This window comes from Pipra filicauda, unplaced genomic scaffold (genome assembly GCF_003945595.2).
Source record: "Pipra filicauda isolate LSUMZ 115617 unplaced genomic scaffold, ASM394559v2 scaffold23_size5868930_pilon, whole genome shotgun sequence".
Taxonomy (NCBI): domain Eukaryota; kingdom Metazoa; phylum Chordata; class Aves; order Passeriformes; family Pipridae; genus Pipra; species Pipra filicauda.
This window is the reverse complement of record NW_024104354.1, coordinates 415,993-441,625: the sequence shown is the minus strand read 5'-3', so window position 1 is coordinate 441,625 and position 25,633 is coordinate 415,993. Positions and strand designations below refer to the sequence as shown.

Here is a 25,633-nt window from a genome sequence, read left to right as displayed (position 1 = left end):
GCTTGAGGTACTACAGCTATACCTGACCTTGGAAGCTTTCTCATTCTTTGAAATCAATTTGAAATCAATCTTTCAAGCAAGAATTAGACACTAATTGTTTACATGCAAAACATGGTTCAGCTCAATAAAGTCAGAGAGATCCAGACAGGGCAATAAGTGCTTTCAGTTCGTTACCAAGAGAAAAAGATAAGTGTTTTGAGCCTGAGTCAGATTCACTACTTTATCAATTTCCTTTGCTCCAGAAGAATTACAACAAGGACAAAGTTTCAACTCCTATTCAGAGAGGGCTTCATTAAAAGACCTTTGAAAGAAGCTGTAAAAGCTATGGGAAAGGACCACACATGAAGTCTAGCTTTTCAGCGCTGACAAACAGAAGTACTTAAGTCCTTTAATAGGTGGGCTCCAACTGATACCATGGGACATCTTTCCAGTTGTGACAGCTGATTAGAAAATTCAGTGTCCATGTACTTGTAGAATTAACTACAGTAGTAATAGCCTAGCAGGGTTTTTTCCCCACTCCCTTAGAAGGAAAGCACTTAAAAGAGCAAGAAGAGGATCTAGAACCATTGTCTGCAAGGTTTGTGTTTCATTCTGCCAAAGCTTGTGATGCAATCAATAGTGTAACCTCTTTCCGCGCTCCAGATGGCATTAATAATCTGCCTACATCTGTATTTGTTTAAAGATCTTAGGGGAAAAAAATGGCACCCCGTGTCCCCCATAGATAAGTGTTCTTACTTTGTTTACCTGGGGGTACTTAGCAAACCATTTTGGCAGGCAATCACCACTGCCATCGGCTTGGCCACCAGCACCTCAGCACACACAGCTTTCAGCTCTACTGGCACATGAAGGGCAGGGCTCAGTGCACCACATGCTATGCAAGAGGCCCATTAAAACAGCCCTACTCTGCAAGCAGCAGTGTCTGAGCAGCTCTGACCAGCTACAACCCATGCTAGCCCGGCCCAACCAGGTCACAGAGTACAGCACCGGGTAACAGCAGAAAAGGCACAACTGCCAATTAACATAAGCCTCAACGCTTCGCTTACTCAGCAGCGAGTTGTATTCGACACAAATTAGCTTCTCTTTCAGTACAAAGTCCCAATTAATCTTGAAGGCATGCAGGACACCAACGGACCCCTGATTTTCCTAATTTTATTTTTCTCCCTTTAAAAACCAAAGCATAAAACATAATCCAACACTGCACTACTTTACAGCAGCAAAAAAATAAGGGTACTTGGAATGTGGCTTTAGCATTTATAATTGCACAGCAGTGTGTTATATAACGGGAAAGCCAGATCTCGATGGATTTTCCCATTTAAAGGTCCCAGAGTGCAATAGAGAGCAAAGGTTTAAGCATATGCGCACAGTGATTTCACAACATCTTTTAATACCTGCAAGTAGCAAAGTCTTCTCCAACGTGTGCAGGCAAAACATTTTGTTAAAAAAAAAAAAGTGACATATACCTCACAAACATATATATGTTATACTATATATTAAATCCTTATGGAGTATAAATTAGAACAACATTAAGTATACAGAATATTCAAGCAAAAGGTCAATCAAGTACGTTTCACAAAAGAAAGGGAGAAAACCCTGTGCAGAGAATGGGAAGTAGGTGCACTGTTGCTCAGTCACAAGTAATTAGAGCCTCTTTGGCTGGCTGTTTTTCCACAGAATAATATTCAGTAATCCCTACACAGCATGAAGTATTTGAGTCAGATGGGAAAGCTCTCATTATAATCACTATTGTCGGGATGTTCTGCAAAAACAAGTTCCCCCTCCCCAGAGAGGGAAACAGATACCGTGCTTGTAAATGTTACTAGACACTGTATTTTTTCTGTAAGTCACAAGAATTTTCATGTGAAAAGGCAGTCTTTGCAGCACACATCTCAGAATGACTGTTCGTCAATAACTGGTTGTCCAATAGCCAGTCTCAGAAGACACTTGCTTTCAAATTAAAAAACAAGCCTTCCTCAATTGAAGAGTATGCCTCTGTATTTATAAATACACGGTCATGCCTTCTGGAGAGAAACTTTTTATGAGGGCATGCAGTGACAGGACTGGGGGAATTAGCTTCAAACTGAAAGAGAGTAAGTTTAGATTAGATGTTTGAAGGAAATTGCTCACTGTGAAGGTGATGAGGCACTGGAACAGGTTGCCCAGAGAAGTTGTGGACATCCCATCCCCAGAATTGTTCAAGGTCACTTTGGATGGGCCCTGAGCAACCTGGTCTAGTGAGTGGCATCCCTGCCACAGCAGGGGGTTTGGAACTATATGATCTTTAAGGCCCCTTCCAACTGAAGCCATTCTATGATTCTCTTGACTTTCGTGAGTCTCTTTCACTCCCAGCCTCCTATCTTGGTGTACTTTCACACTACTCCAGTCTACCAAAGTGAGCTCAGGCTGGATATTCTTTGAAGGGTTGAGAAAGAGGAAGGTAAGTCTTTAAAAAAACAGTAGATGTCTCCCCCTCCTCCCAGACACACATTAGAATAGGTTCTGTAACCATGGAGAAAAATTCAAAATCTTATTTGAATTATAGCTGTTGGATCCTGCTTATTTCACAGAACATCCCCTTTATTAGCATGCAGTAACTGTACCAACCCAGTTTGTTATACGAAATATCTTGGCTCATTTTAAGAACTGATAAAACAGATGTTACTAACATTACAAATACAAAAGTGAGCCCTCTCATCAAGTTGCTCCCTATCTTGTTTCTTTCTAAGCTATGTTAGCTCACATCATCTCAAGAGCAGAGGTCTGCTTATGTGACTCACTGGATGCAGTGTTTCAAACCACACCCCCAGGAGCCACGAAAAGGGCAAAACACAAGAGTGATTGGTAAGCAGGAGGGTAACATCTCTCTCTAACAGAGACGCCTTTCTGAAAGCTTCTGGGGACTTACCAGTCAAGTTTACAAACCCAGATTGCTGTTTCCCCTACTTAAAAAGCAAAGCAAAGCAAAACAAAACAAAAACAACCACTCCCTCAAAACAAAAACAACAAACAAACAAAACAAAAACAAACAAAAACCCAACAAAAACAAAACCCCAAATCAAACAGAAAAACACCACCACTCAACCCCCTCGCCAGAAACAAAGAATGCAAATCACATCTTAAAGTACCTCTGCCCAAGAACTCCACTGAAAGCTGGCCTGCAGACTTCCGCACCAGGAAACCTTCTTGCCTTGATTTATAGGGAAAAAAAAAAAAAAGCTACAGTCCCACCATCTGGGACTAGATTAGTGATAAGAGCTTGCTACTGGCAACTATCTTGATATTTTCAAAAAGAAATCCTAGGACAAATTTAAGAAAACTCCAAAATCAGAGTCTGGAGTATCAAGAGAAGGACCATAACAGCAGCACTTCCTCAAAGAGTAAGCTAAATCTTCACTGAGATAAGAGTTCCCTTAAAGGAAACAGCTAGTAGCAGCAAAACAGACTGAACTCCTGTTTACAGAGCAATAGCAGGGCCTGTTTGCAGAGCTAAGATGAACATAAATCACCTCTACAAACCTCGGGGTCAGGAGCCTGTTCCGAACTCCAACATCATCGTAATCATGGAGATGCTGTCATCACTTCTCAGGAAGGGAAGAATCAAACCATCATACTGTCATCTTAAATATTTCAATCTAGGAACATTGCTCATTATGCAGATGCCACAAACAGGATGGCAACTAAACAAAATCCTAACAGAAAACAGAGGCATCTGTAAGCGTCACCGTGGTGTGAGCAGCACAGTCTGCTCTGTACAGCTTTCCTGAATCAGTTATTGACTACAAAGATTTAAGTTAAACACACTGTAGTGAAAAGCCAGGCTACTCTGCATACAGCCTTCAGTGACACTGAACATCTGAGATACAGTATACAGCAGCAATTCAGGTAACTCAGAGGGACGGTGAGGCTCACAGAAACTCCCTGGACGCAAACTATAACAGTTGTGTTTCTTAACCTTGAGAATAGCCTGGTGAAGAAAAATACAGGCACAAAAGTACATGCATACATTATGGAATAATTCAGAAAAAGCAGATTGGAAGTGTAAGAACATACCAAAACACTGATAACCCAGGCACAACAAGCACAAACTGCTTGGTCTGCAGCCTGGTTTTATTGCCAATACCTCACTCAGCAGCTGGTTGTTGCTGTCCTTTTCTGGTTTACAGATGGCAACTGCCATCTGCTTTTTTCTTTACCTCTTATTTCACAGTTCAGACTGCAAGTAAACACACCATTAACAAAGTTAAATGGCTAGAGAAGGCTGTGTTTTTAAAAAACAACAGGACAAAACCTACTTTTTCCTTCCTTTGCTGCAGGGAATAAGAGAGCGAGGTAAACATGTTTTCATTTTTCTAGTGAGAGGGAATGCACATGAAATGTGAAAGTAGCATTGTCTAGAATTTGTATGGACTGCATCTCCAATGCAATTCCTCAATGAAAGCACTGTTACAATTAAGAAAGAATGGCAGGCAAGAAGATTCATCAGTTTGTTTTCCATCACACTGCCTCTGCTGGACTCAGAAGTATAAGCCAAACTCCACTGTGCAAACTCTACTGACATGATACCTCTGTGTCTTCAAAAACAGCTCAGACATGTTTGATGTGATTCATGGTGTCCTAGCATACAAGCCAAAATTTAGCACTGTAATTTTCATCAGTGCATTTAGTCAGCATGCAGGCAATGAGGAAACTAACTTTGAAAAAAGGAAAAAACCAAAGCTGGAACTGGCTGTGTAAAAGAATGACTTCTTGTGTCAAGGGCGGGTAACTGGATAAACCTGCATTTCCAAAATAGCTTTCTGAAAAGCTTTCTGAAACAGAATTGAGAAACAAGATAGCTTTGTACACTAAGATACAACAGTATGAATCAAGTTCTGTCAGCAGTTCTATAATAAGCCTTGCCTGTGCAGGAGTTTAAAATGAAGTTGAAAAATATCTGGAATTCAAGAATGAAAAAAACCCAAGCCACTTCAGCACAGTTAACAATATGTTTTAGGGTACTATGAGATTTTAGGTCCAGGATCTTTCATTGGATTTTCAATTAGTCAGACTGCCTCTGCCTAAAACATCAGCACTACAATCATATTTCCAGCAATTAAATCAGAACTCCACCATCCTACAGAAAAGTTAATTTTGAAAGTGTTGCTTCCTCACTCCTTCTCCTTATTGTCTCCCAGCAAAAACATGATAAAAATTCTTCTTAATGTTTTCTGTGTCATCCAGTATCCTCAGATCTTTCAGGGAGCATCCCTGTTCTTGATACAGAAAGACTGCACTTTTTCAGCACAGCATACCATGCAATAGGAGGCGGCCATGGCACTAGGTTGCAGCAAAGCTCCTCTGAAGACAAAATTCCACCAGCTGGAGTATTTCCTGGCTGCAGGGGTCTGTAGTGGCACCAGCCTCTTTACACAACCCTCCACTGCTAAACAAAAAGACAGCAGCAGATCACAGAAAAGATCTGTGAGTGTTGTGCCTGGTATACCAGACTGTGGAAGGACAGTTGGTCCTACATCAGCTTCAGATGTAAGAGGAAGACCCAGAAGAGCACTGACTGTGAAAATAAATAAATAAACAAATAAACCTCCATGTGAAGGACTAGGCCACTTAGTAGGCACAACTGGAGGTTCAGACTGCAGTGTTATTAAACAAGAGAAATAAAGACTGATGAGGTGGTCAGCAACCAAACTACAAATTCAGTCTCTAAGTACAGCAAGTCCCTTCTGGGATTTCCAGTACCCTGACCATTTCTCCTGGGTTGTTGAGGTTTTTGGATAACTCAGAACAAGAGGCAAAGAGTCAGTTTGCCAAGGAGTTGACTGTAAATCTAGCTTCCAACACACACTGTTGAAGATCACTTACTGAGATGAGGGACCAGTTGTGAATCCACAAGTATGGCTTTTAACAGGAAACCCCTGCATTCCCTGAAGCCAGCAGTATACACACTAGCACCAGAAAAGAAAGAGTGCTTCAGTTAACTGAATTTTTATTCCTAAGTGACAGGCATCAACTGGAAGATTTCTGTGATTTGTAATCTCTGCTCCTGGCCACGTTTTACAGTCTCAGCAGATACCTGTGCTTGATTTGTGCCAACTTGTACTTCCAAACCTAGTTTCCTCTTGTTGACAACTGCACAGATAAACTCTATAAATTAGACATAAACTAAAATCTGAAGAACTATAGCTAGTCCCTGAGAAAAAACTATCTTTCCTCTTCGGATCGGAAGAGCTTCAACAGATCTGAAACAACTAGATGATAATCCATTTCCCCACAATTAACAGAAGGGAACAAAAACTTCAACAGAGAATCTTGTGCCATTGAAGCTACAGAAGGCACTATTCTAACTCAAAACAACTGAAGAGTTCCCCAGCACAAACACACACAGAGTACACCTACAGGTCCGTGTCAGTACTGACAGAGCAGTACAGCTTTCCACTTGTACAGCCTGCCCCCAACCCCTTGTCTCCTCCACTAGTACAGGGGTACAACTACTTTCTGGAGAAACCTGCATCCAGGTTAAGCTGCAGTGACCTGCCTACTGGAAGTTTGTTTAATCTAGCCATAATCAGCAAGTTAATCATTTAAAGGAGAAAGTGAAGCTAACATTCAAGTGCTTCTCTGAAACTGCTAGTACAAAACCAGAATTTATACAATCTGCATGCTATCCCTAGTCGTTCCTACCTTGGACTAAGCAGTTATGCTACATCTATACATACAGATCACTAAGATGGGGCTTGAGACAATTTGGCTATTCAATGGCTGTCATAGTCAAACCTATAAATCAATGAGTGTTTTGTGTAGAATTTGGTACATGTGACTCCAGTCCACTGAAAAAGAAAAGTATTTTACTTCAAGCAATGAGAAAGTTCAAGTGTTAGAATAGTCCCTAATTTAATTTCTGATGTTTCATCTGCATTTTTATTTGCTTATCAAACACTGCCCCATAGCCTCCTTCACCTTCATTATACAGATCCGATCCACAGATATCAGTGTCTATTCAAACCACGCTTCAACTCAGTGCAGCTAAAACTCATATGTATGAGTTTCAAGCAGTGCTTGGCTGCAAAAACAGTGCACTATGAGATGCATTTTCAGTGAGTGAAGGCAGTTCATTAAAGCAAATTGCATCAATCATTGCGGCACTTGTTCTTCTGGCACATTACTGTTGTGGCCTATGGTTGTGTAGACTAGATTAAATAATACCTTAGCACGTCTCACAAAACAAACAAAAAACCCCACAAACACAAATCACTTCTGAGGAGACTTCTGATAATAATACAGGACTATTTTGAAGTACTTTCATTTAGAACTCTCAATTCCCATATACCAGAAAATCAAGATCTCCAGTTGTAAAGTACAGACTGAATTTAAGGAAGCAGGAAAAAAATTAAAAAGGCACAAAAATTACTCTTATTAGGTAGATGAGTAACCAAAGAATGTACATATGTGAGTTTGGGCAGGAAGAAAAATTATGTACTCCCACTGATTGAGCTGAGCCCGATATTATGTAGAGCTCCATTGTCACTTGCTTACGGCCAGAAGCAATGCTCTAGGCCAGTACTCATTGATTTCTCTGGAGTTCAATATGACAAGCAAAAGGTTCTCTCTTAAAAATAAAGCCAGACTTTTACATACCTGGATACAAAGCCAATTTAGGATACAGCAGTTTCTGAGCAAGCTTGAAAACAGCAGCAAGAGTGCTGAGACTTACCAAACCACAATCACAAAAATATCAGGGGATCTAACTGCAACATATTTCTTTTAAAAATACATGCTTAGCTATTGCCTCACTTTTCCACTGCAAAATAAAAACACAGTACTACGCAGGCGTGAGCAATGCAGTACAACAGGGCACAGAAGTCCATTTCTTCTTGCTGTCAACTTATTCCAAAGGCCTGTTACTGTATAAACCCTTTCAAAAGAGTACTATTTGCGTATTTTCAGGGGAAAAAAGAATACAAGACCTCAGAGAATTTAAAGATTCTTGGAAAGATCTACCACTTTCCAGGTTTCTCTCCCTCCCATAAGAAATGATCATAAACTTACATTCCCTCTGCATGTATTTTCCACACTGTTAGGACTGTATACCAAATTCAAGGTTTTTAAAGTCGCAACTTTTACAGTGGTAATAGCAAAGAAGGAAGAAACTCCACTGCTTGCTATCAATTTTCATGAGTGGTGTTTCTTATACAAAGCTTTCTTGAGAGTTATCCAAAATAAATTGAACTCCAATCTTTTGGCAACTTCAACAAGTATTCTGTCCTGCAAGTACAGTAGTCAAATACTACATCCTGTTCTCACAAGGACAGCTCTGCTGAACACTATGTTATCATTTAGATCTTGGTTGAAATAAACCTGTTTACTTAAAAAAGTTGCTTTGCAAAATTCAGTCTTTCCTTAAATGGGACTATCCCTCAGTTTACATGCCAAGTTAAACTGAATTTGCTTTAACAAATAATTTAAAGACTGCTAACATTGTACGTTTTTTGACTTTCGCCATCGACATACTCAATGTCAAGTATGCTCCCTGAGCACATGAATAAACTACAGGCTGTTTCCCCCTCAAAAAAGTCAACAAAATATCTGAACACTATCCTCCACAATCATCAGTGGAAGCCTCTTCTCATATAACTAAACTAGAAGTGTAAGATGATTCTTACCCAGCACAGATAAGCGCTGTCAGTAATCCCAGCACACACTTTGATGAACAGACTGTGTTACAACACAGGCCAAGTCCTCAGACCTGGGACTTTCACTTTGAAAGCCAGAGGGACTGAACAAATCAGATTTGCTCCACTGGTCTGCAGATATATTCCGTGCTATCCCCCAGACTTTCAGCATAGTCTCTTTGCTGTACTGCTAGTAAATTACTTAATATTGGGATCTCTTTGTGTCATTATTACAAATGGGATGTTTCCTGCTACCTAGCACCTACAGCTATGAATGGAGAAACTCTATAAATGAGACAGCTTTGCAGTAGTTTCCTGAAAAAAACACAACTTCCTTCTTTACCCCAAGAGCTGCAAAGTAGGCAACGAATACAGGGCTTTTCTAGGAATGAACCTTCCAGATACTTTGAGAGTTGCTTTTAAAACAAATGTCCAGAAAAATCACAGATACTTTTAGACCCCCTCTTCTCCTGGCCTTGGCTAGCAGAAAGAAAGAGGAAGTGCAGAGAAACACCAGAAGAGCTCACTGGAAGGTGCAGGATGACAAATCACAATGCCCAGGTTCTCAGCCCTGCCCCTTTACACAACCAGCACTGTAATGGGAATTGGTACCTTTCCTTCCTTCCACCTACTCTTTCTCCTCACTTTGCCTCAAATGCAGATGGGCAAGATAAGGCTACCAACTGTCATGAAAACCTCCAGTACTTGATTTTGGTGAGCCAGTTCATCAGCCTTTGACAATTGCTCACTGTTCTGCCCCAAACAAACTGGAGGTCAGCCTACTGACTAGCATCAAGAGGCATCATTGAGACAACCACCATCCCAGGCAGTTTTGCTGATTTAAAGTGTGGTGGAAGCCAGAGACCAAGCTGTCATTCTGGATCCCGCCTGAAGCACAGACTCTGCAGCGTGGGATAAAATTACACTTCCACACCCCATGCAATACCTGTTTTGTAAGTATCCAGTTTCAGTTTCCAGGACTATCAGTTTAATGCCCTTGAAGATGCCAAGTTTCCTTTTCTTTCAGGTATCTTAAGCTTGCATTTGGGTATAGACGCACAGCAACAAAACAACAACTGAACTAAAAGTTGGAAAATCTGAGTTTAAAAAGAAATATATATTTCCCTAATAGGTGCAGAACATGGAGACTAAGCACATAAACAGCTGTGTTAGAAGAAATCTCCCTCAAGTCTCTGGAGGAATAAACCCTACATCTGAAATGAGCAGTACACACAAACATTACCATCCATGCCACAGTGGCAAAACCTGCTGGTGATCACTGACATCACTGTCATTCATCAAAAGACTGAAAAAAGCACTTCTCTTGTTTTCAAGATGACTAAGAACCAGTGTTACTATTCAGAAAACTAGGACATAAATGTCTAGCTTTGTATTAGCAATACCCACTCAACAGATTAGAGGTACACTCCCTTGATCAGTTTTAAATAAACAGGAAGGTGAAGGATTCCATTGTTAAGTCAGTTCAGACTTTTCATTGATTTGTTATAAATGTCATAACTATTTCAGTTATTAAGTATTCAAAATCATAATCCAGAAGCATGAGTATTACTTTTCTAGCCTCTTCAAAGGACAGTTTTAGAAACACATTATCAACAATCTGAGAAGGTCTTTCTCCTAAGAGGAAGGAGAGGAGGCATCACCTAAAAATTACATAGAATTGAATTTTAAGACTACATCCAAGGTGCACAAAATGAACAGGAGCAAAGGAAAGAAATCATGAGGCAAATTGAATTGTTTGTGCCTGAATTCAAAGAATGTCTGAGGCTGAAGTTCACACAGAGAGGATGGATACCTGTAATTAAACACTAGTTTACTCAGCCCTATCTTTGTGATTTCCATACAGAACCATTTTCATACGCTATGTTCAGTCACAGAAACAGTATTTGTTTTACAACACAAGCTTTAAGAAAATATTGAAGCTGTTAAGTGCATGGTTCTCTTCCTGTTTTGTCTGGTTTCTTTGAGGATATAGTTGCAGAACTGCTGGAAAGCTGGTAACTAAACCAAAAACTAATTCAAATGCAAATTAACCTTCTCTAAACCTGCAAAAATTGTATTTGAAGAGTGTACTATGTAGTAGAATTCATTCCTGTATGTTTTAAAGGGAAAGGAGAACAGAGACTGTTAATGAAGGTAAAAAGGGATATTCAAAGTAATTTTTATTTGCATTCTTCTACTACACAACAACGGGATCTCAAGACCCCGCAATAGCGGGTGTCATACAGATAAATAACAAAAATTCAGGCCTTGTCCCAAAGACAAGTCGAGGAGAGGAAGTTAAAATATTTGGTGAAAAAGCAGTGAATACAATTCACATCAAAGGAAAGGAAGTATCAGGAACACATGGCTACAAAGATCACTGCAGGCTTTTAATATCTGCAGACTGAAAAAAAAAATCCTTAACATTGTCATTATTTGCTTGCACTGGAGGAACAAACTCATTGCCTACCAGACCTCTCCAATTATAATACAGACAGCCAAAACCAAGAAAAGGAATGGCCTATATCAAAATCAATTTACAGAAAACCTCACAAATGTCAGCCACTTTAAGATCCACATAAATATTTGTTTCCCGAATAACAAAAACAACTCTCACACAAAGTCTAATCAAGTCTTCAAGTATTCTGAGAAGACCTGGACTATGAAAATATTGGTTATTTTAAATCTTGTGATGATATTCAAATAGCCTTAATGGAGGAAGGAACTTCTTTATTACTTTGGATCCATTAAAGGCTTCTTGGCTTTTAAACTGATGTACAAAGACAGATCCAGCATGATAATAGAAACTGCAGATGAAGAGGACATAAAGCCCACTTCCCCCAAAGATGACACTGACTTAGAATGTGCTAGAGAAGGGGGGGGGGGAAGGAATCCCTCAGCAGCTACAGGTGCTTGCTGAGTAAACAGGACAGGTAAAGAACTAAGAGCAAACACTGTAAAGTAGCAACAGAACAACAGACACTAAAGACTCAAGAAAGCCTCATATGGGTCCATCACACAGTCAGAGCTGCACTGGAGTGACCTTACTTGGTACCAGGTAGGGAGAACACCACGCTGAGTACATGCATTCTCCATTACCAGGCACTCCAGCTCTAACCCACCTAATGACTAATAACACATTCAAATGTACAAATGTAGTTATTTATCCACATATATCGGTGTGTAAGTGGTGTTCTGTTCTAGAGACAGTATGAGCCATTTTAAGTATTTACGAAACGAAAAGCAAATTAACATACTTCCAAAATATTTTGTACAGTTTCTTATAATATTTCTCACTAGGATCAGCCAAGGTAAGCCACCAAATTTTTATCTTATTAAAACCACATGCATTTGTTTGTTTGCTGCCTGTGTTCCCACGCACATTCATCTACTTACATTTCACAGCAACAAGAGAAAATAAAGGAATAATTGAAAATCAAATCTCGGTTAAAACAAAAGAGACAAAGGATAAGCATATCTATATAACTGCTGCAAGTAGAAAAGAGAAGCTAAGTCAACAAGAACTTTTACCCTGGGAAACTATCAGTGCTATTGAACAAAACCAGGAAAATTATTGATTTTTAGCTTTATGGACTGTTGACTCTGGAAGTCATCCAGTGGGTGACAAAGGAAAGTAATATGCTTCTTAAAACATTAAAAACTCAATAACCTCACACTAGAGTTTGTATCTCCATTTTATATGGGCAGTTTCAAATATACAGAATAGCAGGTAACTATGTACACAAGACCCTGACACAACAGGCACATTAACAATGGCTAGCAATAAATATTTTATCATGATGCTCAAATCCATTCCGAGGGAAAAAAAAGTACAAGCTGCAAACTGAAGAAAAAGAATAATCTTGTGCTCTGAATTTGTTTGTAAAAGCTACCAAGCTACCTTCTTCCTTCAGGAAAGGAAATCAGTTAGCTGTAAATTATTCAGCTCTAATAAATACACATAGTATAAACTTGCTATTTAAATGCTTTCTAGCCTCTCTTGTTACATGGTAGAATGGTAACATCTGAAATTTAAAACAGTGTCTTGAGGCTACAAACTAGCACTTGTTTTGTAAACAACAACTGATACAATTCATCCCCCTTCCCCAAAGACCACAAAAAAGAGTGTTCATATAAATAGAATCACTTGATCACAAAAAAAAGAATAAAAATTCCAGTCACAATTGTAAGTTGCAGGATCCATGAGGGAAACAGTAATTAGATGATATAAGATAGACAGTGGCTACACAGGCTTAACAGACCTGTTACAAATCAATGGCTATTAGAATCCCACTGACACCATCATTCACCTACCTTAAGCACCACAAATATTTTCCTTTAACAGTTACAATTTGTTAGGGTTTGTGTTTTCTCTTTGATTTGTTTTGGTTTGTTGTCAGACTTACAAAAGTCAGCATATTTGAACAATGTGTATTTTTCTATACTCTGCCAAAGGCTCACTGTCCCTCATGCACAGAAATGGAAGTAAAGCCAATTTTGCATTGTCTTTGGCAAAGCTGTCTTCTAAAACAGGTTGGTATTACATTCTGTACTCTCCAAGCCTACAATCACCTTGTTTTTAATAGTTATTTGTCCAGAGCGTGAACAGAAATCAAAGTAAACATACAGAAATTCACCAACGTATTTCTGATGCAGAATCCTTATCACTACCAGAAGAAGTGGGGTTAATAACTAAAATGTACTTTTTTCTTCATAGCCAAGGCAGCTGATTGCATAACAAGCCGGGGGATTTAAATACAGACACCTATCGTACATAGAGATTTTGTGGGTGCCAACGTGAATTGCCAAACTGCACCAGCCACTTACAGACTCTCTCTAGCACACAGAAGAGCTAATAAAACGCTGTGCCTGCTGTGCAGCATATCCCACACACAACCCTGATCACACTGCAGAACTGCAACGTACCTTTCAGTCTTTTGGAATTCCCGTTCTTTTGCTGCTCATCTTCTTCATCAATGGTGAATAAGCCCGGGGGATTTGGCCTGGCACTTTTCTTCAGTCTCTCTTGTCGGAGGGCAGTAGTTGAACCAGGCATGCTGCTATTGCCTCTTGCTTATTAAAAAAAAAAGTAAGAAACTCCAGCCCCTGCTTAGCTACTAGCTGCAACGCTGTCTGTTCATTTCAGCACTTGTAACAGATCCCCTATGGATAAGCAGTATGCAAACAGCTGACAAATACCAACATCCAGTCGGCAGCAAAAGGCTTGCAGTCTTTCCCCACCTTGAAGGAAAGCCCTAATTAAAGGCACATTGGTTTGGATGCTGCTCTTCTCTGTCTTAACTTGTTCAATCAGATCCTAGCCCACCGCTCCAGGTTCTTTGCTGCAGCACCTTCTTCCCTGCAACCAGCGTGCTAAAATATTCAGCACGCAACACAAGAGGAGAAAATATGATACGCCGCTGTTAACAGTTGCCCTGACAACACTGACACATCCTAATCAAAGGGGGGGGTCTATGAGTGCTGTCTCCTCAGCTGCAGCAAGCCGGCCTTGGGAACGCTGTCTCCTGCACGCTTGCAGAGAGCTGGAAGCACCTCGGCAGCAGAGGCTGCTCCTTCCTCCTCTCAGGGCGGCGGGAGAATGGAGCTGTGCTTGCACAAGCAGATGAGCACTGAATGAAAAGAAGCCTGGAAGGCTCCAGGCATGAACCTGATTTTTGCTCAGCTGCTCTGTTTATTCATGTGTAGAAATTTTAGCCTAACCTAAAACAATGAGGATGAGTCTTCTTCCATATACGCATATTGGGTGTCATGTGTGCCACCGCCCCCCCTTAATCACTTGCCTATGCAGTGCATACCTTTTGCATTAGGAATGCATACACCCACAATTACAGGTAGGTGTTGGAACATTCTTTTTCACGTGTGAAAACTCCAAAATCAGAATTTCTAGCCTGTATGGACAACATAGGACAACAAAATCTCTTTTGGAATGAATATTCTGTACCACACCATTAGTTTTACAGCACTGACCATTAACATATACTTTGCAAAATGAGCAAAGTCCAAACAGCCTGGGTGGTTTTATTTAACTGATTTCCCTCAGATGCTAGCATTCTGGATTTTCTTTAGCCACTTGTGACAGAGCACTTTCTCACAAGTTTTTCAATCTGCATGTTCCATCCTTCACAGCTCCAAATGCCACTACGCAACATGCTGGACGTTTCACCTGAGAGACACCTTAATCTTCATCCACTTCCACCTCTCTAATTCAATGTGTGCTCACCATTTCAAAATGCTACCAAAGAAAAACTGCAAGCTAGAATCACTCTATAATGTTAAAATTGCACGCTTTTTCCTCACTTCAGGGTTTTGTTTTTAAGAGAATATTGATGTAACCTAATCAGCCACCACAAGATGGCACAGACATTAGTCGACAAATCTCTCAGCGGCTCATTGAAAACGTGAGGTGATACAGATGCATTGATCACCTCAACAACACAGGTAACAATTCTGAAGAAGGGTCAGAGTTTATGACGTCAATATGGTATGTATCACAGTGGCCTGGGATGCTCTTGACGGAGGAGTCCTGGATCATGCTCAGCTGGCAGGACAGCTCTGTTTTCACACATCTCAGGCTCATAAGCCAGGAACACAGTGGATGGAGAAGAACACAGCACCACCTGAAGGCTCAGCTGCACTATTCTTCCTTCTTCTCCAGCACAGGCACTAAACACCCTAAACTAAACACACTAAACCAAACCAAAAGTCTTTTGCAGGAGGACACTATTTCTGAACCGAGCCCAGAGCCCATCTCTAGTATGTATTTCCTCCCGGCTACATCCTGCCCCTTGGCTACACCTTGGACTCTCTGGACATACACGGAAGCTGTATACAATGACATTTGTCTACAGTTAGAGAAGCTTTGTACTAAAGGGTGTGGCCAAAAGAAAAAAAAAAAAGGGTAAGGAAAAAAGCTCTAACACAAGCCTGTTCTTTAGCTCAGCAGTTAGCCTTCTGGCATTTATACAGGCTAGTACTTTATCCCATAAAGAGAAACAGCAGTACACATATAGCCACAAAAAGAGGACAGCAGTTAGTCCCATCAATACTTTTCATACATGCCAAGTTTGTTGCCAATAGAACTAAAATAACAGAAAACATTACTTCTATGATAGCTTAGTTAAATATTGCTCCACCCTGTTTCACTGTTTTAAATCATTATGAAAGGATTACTACCTTTTTAAATATTATGTTTAATTACCTTTAATTGCTAAACATCTTAAACAGGCATTTTAAAACATATAAGTATGTGACACACAAAATTACACCTGACTGGAGGGGCTTCCCAGCTTACAGGTATGATGACTGTTTCAGCATCTCCATTTCCCTATTATCAACAGAGTCATGCAGAACAGCCACAAGACTGAGAATGACTTTCTTGGTCCTTGCAGGATCCCCTGCACCCATACGAGTGACTTGCTCTGAGTATAAAATGTAGTAACGACCAAGTTCAATGCTTCAGAGACCGGTGAAGATGGATTTGGGCAATGACACACAGGCAATTGAGGTACATATTTCTTCCTGTTGACTTACTAATGCAGATGTGACAGAGAAAAACTATCAACAGGGCATTCAGCTTATGCAGTAAGATTTTATTTCAAGGCCCCCGTGGCTAAAACCTATGCCAGTCCACAACATGTTTCCAAATGCCTAATAAAATGCAACCTATCACAAATAAAAGACACCTATTATAATAAAAGATACCGTATAACTTTAGGTACTCAGGGTCTTTATTTTTGTGTGTGTGAAAAACATTCCTAGTAACACTATTAAAACAGGCATTAAAGGTACCAACACTGCATAAAAAGAGATTGTGCACACCACCCCTCCCCAAAATCCACTGGTTTAGGGCAGAAAAAGAAATTCCCAAGGTATTCCTAGGAGGAAAGCTTTGCTTATTTCAGCCTTGTCTCAGCTGCTTGGCAGCTTCTACATGAAAACTCGGATGAAAGCAATGTTCCCTTGAGGGAACAAGGAGGCGCATAATTTAGTAACGAGGCTGTTAAATTCTTTAAAAAAAGAAAACCCCAAAAACAACAATTTGCTTACATAACCCCTATTATAGTTTTTTTCCCCTCTAACCATTTAGTCATACTGTGTACTAATACAATCACAGCTGAGCTCTTACCGATGTGGTGAGACTCTCTCAAGAGATGGAATGAGAGCAACTGCTTATCTTGAGTGCACTGGATAATTTTCAGGTTTTCCTTTTTACCACACCTACAAACTCAGGTTTGCAGATAAACCACTACACTTAAACACATTCGCTTTCATCCACTGGATTTTATAAATATAATTACCTGCAAAAAATATCATCTGATATGCAACAGTCTTAAACAGCAATTTGAACAAGGACTATTAGGACAATTATATCATGATGTGGGAAATGTAAATATTTATAACAACACGTTGAGTGATGTTTCTGCTTTACCATCAGGTATTAACACTGTATATCTCTATTTATGAAATGAAAAGCATGTTGAAGTCAGTCACCAATGATACCTACATGCTGTCTACTATGGTTAATCTGATAATTTGCAATGGTTGAACTCTAGATTTGCAATCTTCTTTCATTGATAAGACTGTTTCAGTCCCTGTAAACTATCCAAACAGCACATGAAAGGAAAGACTGGATGTGGTATTTAGTGCCATGGTCGTGTTCAGTCATAGGTTGGACTTGATCTCAGAGATCTTTTCCAACCCAACTGATTCTGTGATTTTGTGATTCATAGGGAGGAAGGAGGACAAAAGGCAGTATTCAATGCAAGTCAGCTAGTTAACAGAAAAGAAAAACCTTGTGAAGGCAAGAAAATTTGTACCTTTTGCAAGAGCTGGCAGGCTGTGGTGACCAGGACTATATATTGTGAAGGAAAAAAACCCCACCTGGTGTAACTGAAAGTCATCTTGTCATTGGGTATGTCAGGATACATGATAGAAAATCAAGCCAATTCAACATAGGATCATATACTGTTGCAGAAGGGGCAAAAGAAACATAGAGAAATTGCCTCCGAAAAGCCTACAAACAGAAACACTCAAGACATTGCTCAATCATAATATACAGATTTTTCCTCTCACTCCATGGAACACCCACTGTATGATCATCAAGCTATATTTTATAGGAGTCTCATGTCTTTCTCCTGCTATTTTCTTAGCATAAGAACAGTTAAAATACTGTCTTAAAAGAATACCACACCAAATCAGTAAGCAATCAAGAAGTCAGGGTTTGACAGAAGACGATCCGTGCCCACCTCACACACCCCAGACCACCTCTAATCAAAAAAAAAAAAAAAAGCCAACATTAAAAAAAAAAAAAATACCATTAAAAAAAAAAAAAATAACCAAAACAAAACACACAAACCAGACAAACTACCCAACTCTTCAGTACCTCCAGGTCTAATAAGCTCTCAGTCTTAACACACAAGAAAACTACTGTCTGTCACTATTTAGAAACCCAGTTATTCATTGAATAGACCACTAGTTAATCTCCAGCCTTCAAGCTCCCCTTTTTCCCTACTGTCAGGCAGAAGGCTTAAAAAAAAAAACTCTGAGGCACAGACACATCAAGCTAGTTTCAGAAGCCAGGGCAGCCTGCTCACCACTGCTCTTCTTTCTGACACTTAAGCTTTCCAAAGCCTGAGGTAAGTTACAAGTGCTAGCCCTGGTTTCTCCAGTTATAAAATGGAATAAAAGCTTCGGAAGAATTCTTCTGAAAGAACTCAGTGATTCTCACAAAATAATTTTCTCTTTTAAGATACTTCGTACAACTTGACTTTATAAGAGCTACTGAGGAACCATTAAACTATTGAAACAATAAAGAAAAGACAAATTTAGACTACGAAAACAAAACACTGAAAAAAGAAGTCAAACATGTGCTTTAGTGCTTTTAGAACATCATCCTGTTTCTCAGTTTTATCCAAAAGTGCCAACAGCTGAAGAACATTCTCTTGCAGGGTATCAAAAAATCCCAAACCAACCAACAAAAAAACCAGAGCCCCAACAACCACAAATTCAAGACATATTTGTAAAGCAAATTAAACATTCACAGAATCACAGAATCTGCTGAGTTGGAAGGGACCCACAAGGATCATCGAGTCCAACCCTTAGCCCTGCACAAGACAGCCCCAGGAGTCACACCATGTGCCTGAGAGCATCATCCAAATGCTTCTTGAACTCTGCCAGGCTTGGTGCTGTGACCACTTCCCTGGGGAGCCTGTTCCAGTGCCCAACCACCCTCTGGATGAAGAACATTTTTCTAATATCCAGCCTAAACCTCCCCTAACATAACTTCAGGCCGTTCCCTTGGGTCCTGTCACTGGTCAGCACAGGGGCAGTGCCTGCTCCTCCTCTTCCCCTCACAAGGAAGTTGTAGACTGCAATGAGGTCCCCCCTCAGTCTCCTCCAGGCTGAACAGACCAAGTGACCTCAGTCACTCCTCCTACGGCTTCCCCTCAAGGCCCTTCACCATCTTCTTTGCCCTCCTTTAGACACCCTCTAAGAGCTGAATATCTTTCTTAATTGAGGTGCCCAAAACTGCACACAATATTCAGTGTGAGGCCGCACCAGTGCAGAGCAGAGCGGGACAATCCCCTCCCTCGACCGGCTGGTGATGCTTTGCCTGATGCTCCCCAGGACATGGTTGGCCCTCCTGGCTGCCGGGGCACTGCTGACTCATATTCAACTTGCCATCGACCAGGACCCCCAGGTCCCTTTCCGTGGCACTGCTCTGCAGCATTTCATTCCCCGGTCTGTACGTACATCCAGGGTTGCCCTGTCCCAGGTGCAGAATTCAGCATTTTCCCTTGTTGAACTTCATATGGTTGCTGATTGCCCAGTCCTTTGATTTGTTGAGGTCTCTCTGCAGGGCGTCCCTGCCTTTGAGGAAGTCAACAGCTCCTTCTAGTTTTGTATCATCTGCAAACTTGCTCAGTATCCCTTCCAGTCCTGCATCCGAGTCATTTATGAAAATGTTGAAGAGCACTTCTTCTCTTGGATGCTGATTCAATGCCTTCTAACATAAAAGGAAAGCTTCCCCTCAAATGTATTTTATAACATGAAACAGATGAAGTAAATATTTTAGCATATATTCCTTTACAGATTGCCAATATTTCACTGTTATTTCTCATTTTCTTAGAACTGAGAGGTTCAGGGCAGGGTAAGCATTTATCTTATATATTTATGTCAAGAAAGAACATGGCATTTTGCTTTTGTAATCATGTTTTCCCAGCATGAAACAATAGGGTTCCATTGGGAACCAGGTTCCAAATGTTTCTGTCTTGGTAAAAAAGTATCAGGAAAGTTAAGGTGCATTTAAAATTTCCCATTCTGTTCTGCAAAAACATTACAACAAAAAAATTTCAATGTACCTACTCGTCAAAACACAAAATCGTATTTTGTATGGGCATTTTCAATATTAATTGTCTATGTCAAAAGTTTTTTGTATGAACTCATTTAAAAATATGTAATATAAACAATGCTAAATCATAGAATATCTTGAATTGGAAGGAATCCATAAAGATCATGAACTCCAACTCCCTATTTCTTGCAGGAAAATGTTGGAATACACAGACGCTAACTAGACTTCAAACCCACTATTTCCCAGTTTCCTTCAGGAATCCCATCTCTGTTTATTTTCTATTTCACTAGGTCTTAAATCAGGAAGTCAGGCCAAAAAAAATGGAGAAAGTAAGGCTCTTTTTTTTTCTCCTCCTCATGTGAGAAAACAACTATTTACTCAGTATCAAAGGACTGGAAACCTTCTTTTCAATGGCATGTAAATCTAGGACAAAACAAACCAGCCCTAAAAAGACAGGTAGGATTCCCCCCTATACTCCCCTCCCACCTAGTTTTCATTTTTTTTTAACAGTTAACTTGGAAATTGCAAAAATAGCCACTGTATCAGAAAAAACATTTGCTTCAGTTAAAGTCAACCACTGTCTCAAACATCATGCACACCTAATTTTTTCCTCTGCTGCTCTTCTATTTTCAAAAAAGTACCTTATCTTTACACAGGTTTCTAAGTTTCTCTTCAAAAATATCTCTAAGGCCTCACTTTTATATACAAGATAATAAAGGACTGGTAGATCATTTTTACAGCAGTATGTTACTTTTTTAAAACAACTTTAGTATTTAGTATATAAATATCTGATATAATAATTGATTTCTGCTTTTCACCTTCTTGGAAGAAAAAAAGGTCCCTTGCATTAATCCGTTAGACAGAATATAAAATCCTAGAGAATAACAAGGGAAACCTTCTTCTTTTTGACTAATGAGAATCCTGCTGTCAAGAGTACAGAGGCACTCTGAATAGCTTTAAATAAGAAATTAATCAACTCATTTCTAAAAATCGAGCCATAAAACCACAGCAGTTGCATGAACTTATTCTTCATTGATCCACTGAATTAGGTGCTTCAAGAAAGTGCAGAGAACTCAAGAAAGTTCAGAACTGTACAACTTTTCTAAACAAATGTCCACTTAAATATGTTCTGGGGAAACTGGGGAGCAGCAATGGATTATTAAGATTCTTCAGAAAGCAAACTTAAGAAGCTTAAGAATGACAGGTTCAGCTCTTTGCATCTTTATCTTCTGGAGTTTATTAAATAAATGTATCTTTATTCTGGTTTTATATCTCAGTATCTCCCTTTTCAATAAATTGAATTCAGATGTATTATCTGTATCTGCCTAAAAAGCAGTGGATTTTAAGTAAGCTAGGTCTAGAAACAAAAAGCAGTCACCTATTATTTTCCTATTAACTGTCCTGACTACTTTGGCTCCTTTAGCTTATCCACTGCTTATGCATCCCCTTGCACATGCTGGAAAGACTGCGTACGTTCTAGATATCACTTTAATCAACACAGCAGGATGACATATTCCTCAGCCGCAGAGGAGGTGTAGGTGTTCTTAGAGCAGCCATGGCAATCCCCTCAGTGTGATGGAGAAGACTTGTTTATCCAGTCCCTACCTCCGGTCCCTACTCACCACAGTTCTGGTGAATCACAAGCAGGCAGCTGTGTCAGCAGTCTCTGACTACAGGAGCCTAGAGCAGGAGGAAACTCCACCATGAAACACACATCTGTGCACGTGCTCAGATACAGAAAGCTTCTTTTGGAGGTTATCTCTTCCCAGTTTGCTGCCACACACTGGGCCATTGAGCTCCTCAGAAGTACCCAGACAGAAGTTAAGTGTTAACTGTTTTCCCTTCAGTCAAAGAAAACTAAACCCGTGTGCATTTTCATGCAGAGGAAAAATATGGGAGAAGGCTAGAAGCCCTGCCCTGTTCTGATTCAAACTCATTCATCAGCACAAAAGAGACGTGAACATGAAGGTAAGAACCTCATCAATCGCAAACACATTAAACACACACACACCAATAAGACAATCAAATACAAGATGTATATTAACAAGTCTTATTATATTTTTTAATTAATTGGCATAATATGACTAATTATAAACATTGCACAAGGCATACCATGATGAATAAAAAACATATTAGAACATTCTTAGCCAACATTCTTTATATATAACAGAATGATACTGTATCAGACCCTACAGTAGAACATATCATGTAACTTCAACCAATTGTCATTTAAATAACGAAAGGAAGGAATCGGAACTTCACAGGACAGTAGGAAACAGGAATTCAGTAGAAGACAGAAGTCATCAATGCCAATTGTCCTACAACTAATAGCCAGGGCAGTGTTGCCACTGCTTCTATCTGTAAAAACAAACAAAACGAAACCAAAAACAAAAAACCACTTATTTTTTAAAATACCTCTTTTTCATACATGTCAAGAGAACCAAGCATTTGTAGAGCACTTGGGTATATTTTAAGCTTTTTGTTGGAAATGTGAACATACTTCAAAGAACAGGCTCTTTTCAGGTCTTTTCATAGAAATGTGAATATGAAAGAAAAGGCGATATGCCAAGACCAAATTATAATCTTCTCCATTGCATTACCAACAGTATCTGATGGATGGAACCCTGTGAACTACTTTGTGGTGTGTTAATTACCAATGCTTTTCTGACATCTTAGTTCCCAACGTGTTTCTTAGAAGGGGACCAAGACATCTGGACTTTTGGATAAGGGAGAACACATCAGAGTTTCAGACAGAGACTGATATTTGGAGAAATATTTGGAGACACCAGTACTTTATTTCTCCCTTCGATAATCTAATCTCACAATGACTCTCAGCCTGGAGCATAAAGCATTCTATCACATCTCTGAAGAATCTCATTGTCACCAAGAGCCAGGTTTTCAACTCCATTCATTTGAATAGTGAGGCAGCCTAGTCCCGTTATGTCATATTGGCAGACAACTTACGGTGTTCCTTGAACTCTGACAGGTGTCCTAGGATACATATTATCAAGACTGCTCTGCAAAGCCACAAAGGGTATAAATATATCTTCTACTTGTTTTAATGAACAAATATGGCATGACTCCACTCATGGAATCAACACCTAAAGAAAACTGCAGAGCTAAAGCTGAACCAGCTTAACAAATGCACCACTTCTCACACATTCTTAAGGTGAAAAAGACTATAACACACACATGGCCTGTTCTGCCACAATACTAGCACGCCACTGCAGTTTTCCAACAGAGGTCACATATCAAGGATTTCCTTCCTGGAGGAAAGTGCAAAGACAGTTACCACAACAACATTAGCAGCACACTGTGGCTTGTATTGTGGATCTAGACTTTACACAGGGTTTTTTCAAGTGGAAAAGAAAATAGGCTGTTGAAAGATTACACAGTATTTACATAATTGAGGCAATTATTGCTCTGATCATTTAATTGCCTTTAGCACCACAAATAATTTTCAGCTGTAAAGTATTAAACTTGTTTATATGTGATAGCAACAAATCAGTCATCATACAAGTAAAATGGTTGCCATCTCAGCTTACCGTAAATTTACAATTTTTACAGTTTGAATTAGCACACACAGAAGTACCTCCATTTTCAAAATAAAGCCCCAGTAAAATGACAATGTATATTACTTTAGTTAGATTAGTAGAGGTTCTCTTCCTGTACTGGAAGTACCACTTAAACCAGCTGCTCCTCCATCATTCATCAGGCTTGATATTTGATTAACTCAGACCTTTTTTTTTTTCTGGCAGTGTTTGGCTTTGGAGTTTTTTTGTGTTGGGGTTTTTGTGTGCTCTTTTGGGTGTGATTTTTTTTCTTTTAGTTTGCTTTTGGTTTGCTTTTTTGGGGGTGACTGTTGGGTTTTCACTGAGTTTGTGTTTGTTGTGGTTTGTTTCATCTCCTCCCTCCCCCCCCTTTTTCTCTTTTTTTTTTTACATTAGAAGCGCTGGGTGTAGGTGGGTGGAGAAAGACAGCCTGACTCACATTACATAATATGCATATAAAAAGGCTTGTTCAAACTTTTCCAGTGTGTAGACATTACCTGACCAATGAGAGATATCAAGAGACAGTACTTTGGCGGCTTTCTAAAGTTGAGGGGTGGCTTCTATAAGGATTTTAACCCTCTCATCCACACTAATAAATTTTATTCAGTTGTATCATTGTCATCCTACAAGCTACTGATAAGTCTGAGTCTCTGTGAATTCAGTACTGACTCAAAAACTATTAATGTAGGACCAAATAAGTAATCCTAAGGTCTGATACACAATGTCAAAATTTGAATAGGTCTTAATCAGAGAGGGGTGACAATAAAAGGATTACAGATCCACGACTTAAATAATATATTAAAAGACAGAAAATACTCTCAGTGGACTAACATTTAGATACTTATGGATGGAAATTAAAGCACGCTAACAACACACAAACCTTCAGCACTTTCAGCATTTGTAAGCAAATACCCTCACGGCAACGTAACATTTGGCTGGAGATCCCCGTTATCCTGATGACACCTGGCGCTCTGACAGCCGCTGTTTACAGTACGAGTGAGAGCACAGAGCCGTGGCCGGCGCGGGGGTGACCCTCGGGCGGCACCGCAGCCTGTGGTGGAGCGCTGGGACGTGTCCGCGGTGCCCGCAGTCGGGCATGGGCACAACCCCCCGCCCCCTGCCCTTCTCGGGCCACAGTGACGCGGCAACACCGGCGCCCTGCACCCGGCAGCTCCCCTTGGAAGGAACAGGAACTGTCTCAGCCGCCAGAGAGATGAAACCTGTGTGTCACGATACCGTTGCATAAATCCTCCCCAGCAAAACACGTTTCCCGTCGGGAAAGAGCCATGGGGAGCTGGCGCAAGTCTTCAGCTCCCACCCACTGTATGGTTCTGTACCTTTGCGTTTTCCCTAATAATTTATCTAGAAAAAAGATAACACAGTAAGAGGAAACTTAATTTATTCTCAGATGGAGAAAACACCAGGATAAGCAAGCAATAACGTCCCACCAGCAGTTAGAGAGCAAACATCCCAAGTGTTCAGCTTTTGCAAGCCAGCTATCACTGACATCATTTAAAGTGCAGACTTGTTTTGTCGCAAAAAAAAAAAAAAGGAACAATGATAAACTTACTTAGAAGAGAGCACTAACAGTGCACAAAATCATGGCATTAAAGCTTCTTTGCAACGATCCAAAAACACTTCGCTCTCTCTGGTCTCCCAGAACCTAAGCAAATTGTTATCCGTGCACAGAGCTGGCCAAGGCAGCCCAGAGCAGGCGCGGGGAAACTCCCACAGGCAGAGGCATGACTACGCTGATGGTAGGCAGCCACAAAATAAGGTGCCTTAGAAGCTTCTCCACGTGTTATTCCTCGTGAGAGGGCCTCTCTCATCTCAGGAATCACTGAAAAGCCTGTTAGCACTATAAAATGCTTGAGTAATTATCATTTAAAAATTCTAACTGGTATAAGCTAGCATACTCCCTGAGCACTGTACTCATTTTGCCATCTACACACTTATGAATGGCAGAGGAAAAAAACCCTTCACCCTGGTAATTAAGCCATTTACCTGAAGAAAGCTTGTTAAGTGCAGCAGACCATCTGCCCAGCAAT

The 25,633-nt window shown here is 40.1% G+C and overlaps 1 protein-coding gene across 8 annotated transcripts in view; it reads right to left on the bottom strand.

Moving 5' to 3' along the window:
- MAP7 (microtubule associated protein 7) overlaps positions 1 to 25,633 on the bottom strand; it is a 116,475-nt gene that overhangs the window by 88,182 nt on the left and 2,660 nt on the right. For 3 of the 8 annotated variants that reach the window (XM_027746597.2, XM_027746602.2, XM_039381786.1), the window contains exon 1: positions 13,590 to 14,182. The exons of 2 other annotated variants lie outside the window; for them this stretch is intronic. In XM_027746597.2, the coding sequence (XP_027602398.1) occupies positions 13,590 to 13,719 (130 nt within the window). In that variant the 5' untranslated portion in view covers positions 13,720 to 14,182. Of the gene's footprint in view, positions 1 to 13,589; positions 14,184 to 25,633 lie in introns of those variants that run through there. 3 more of the 8 variants (XM_027746600.2, XM_027746598.2, XM_027746605.2) reach the window with 3 other exon arrangements.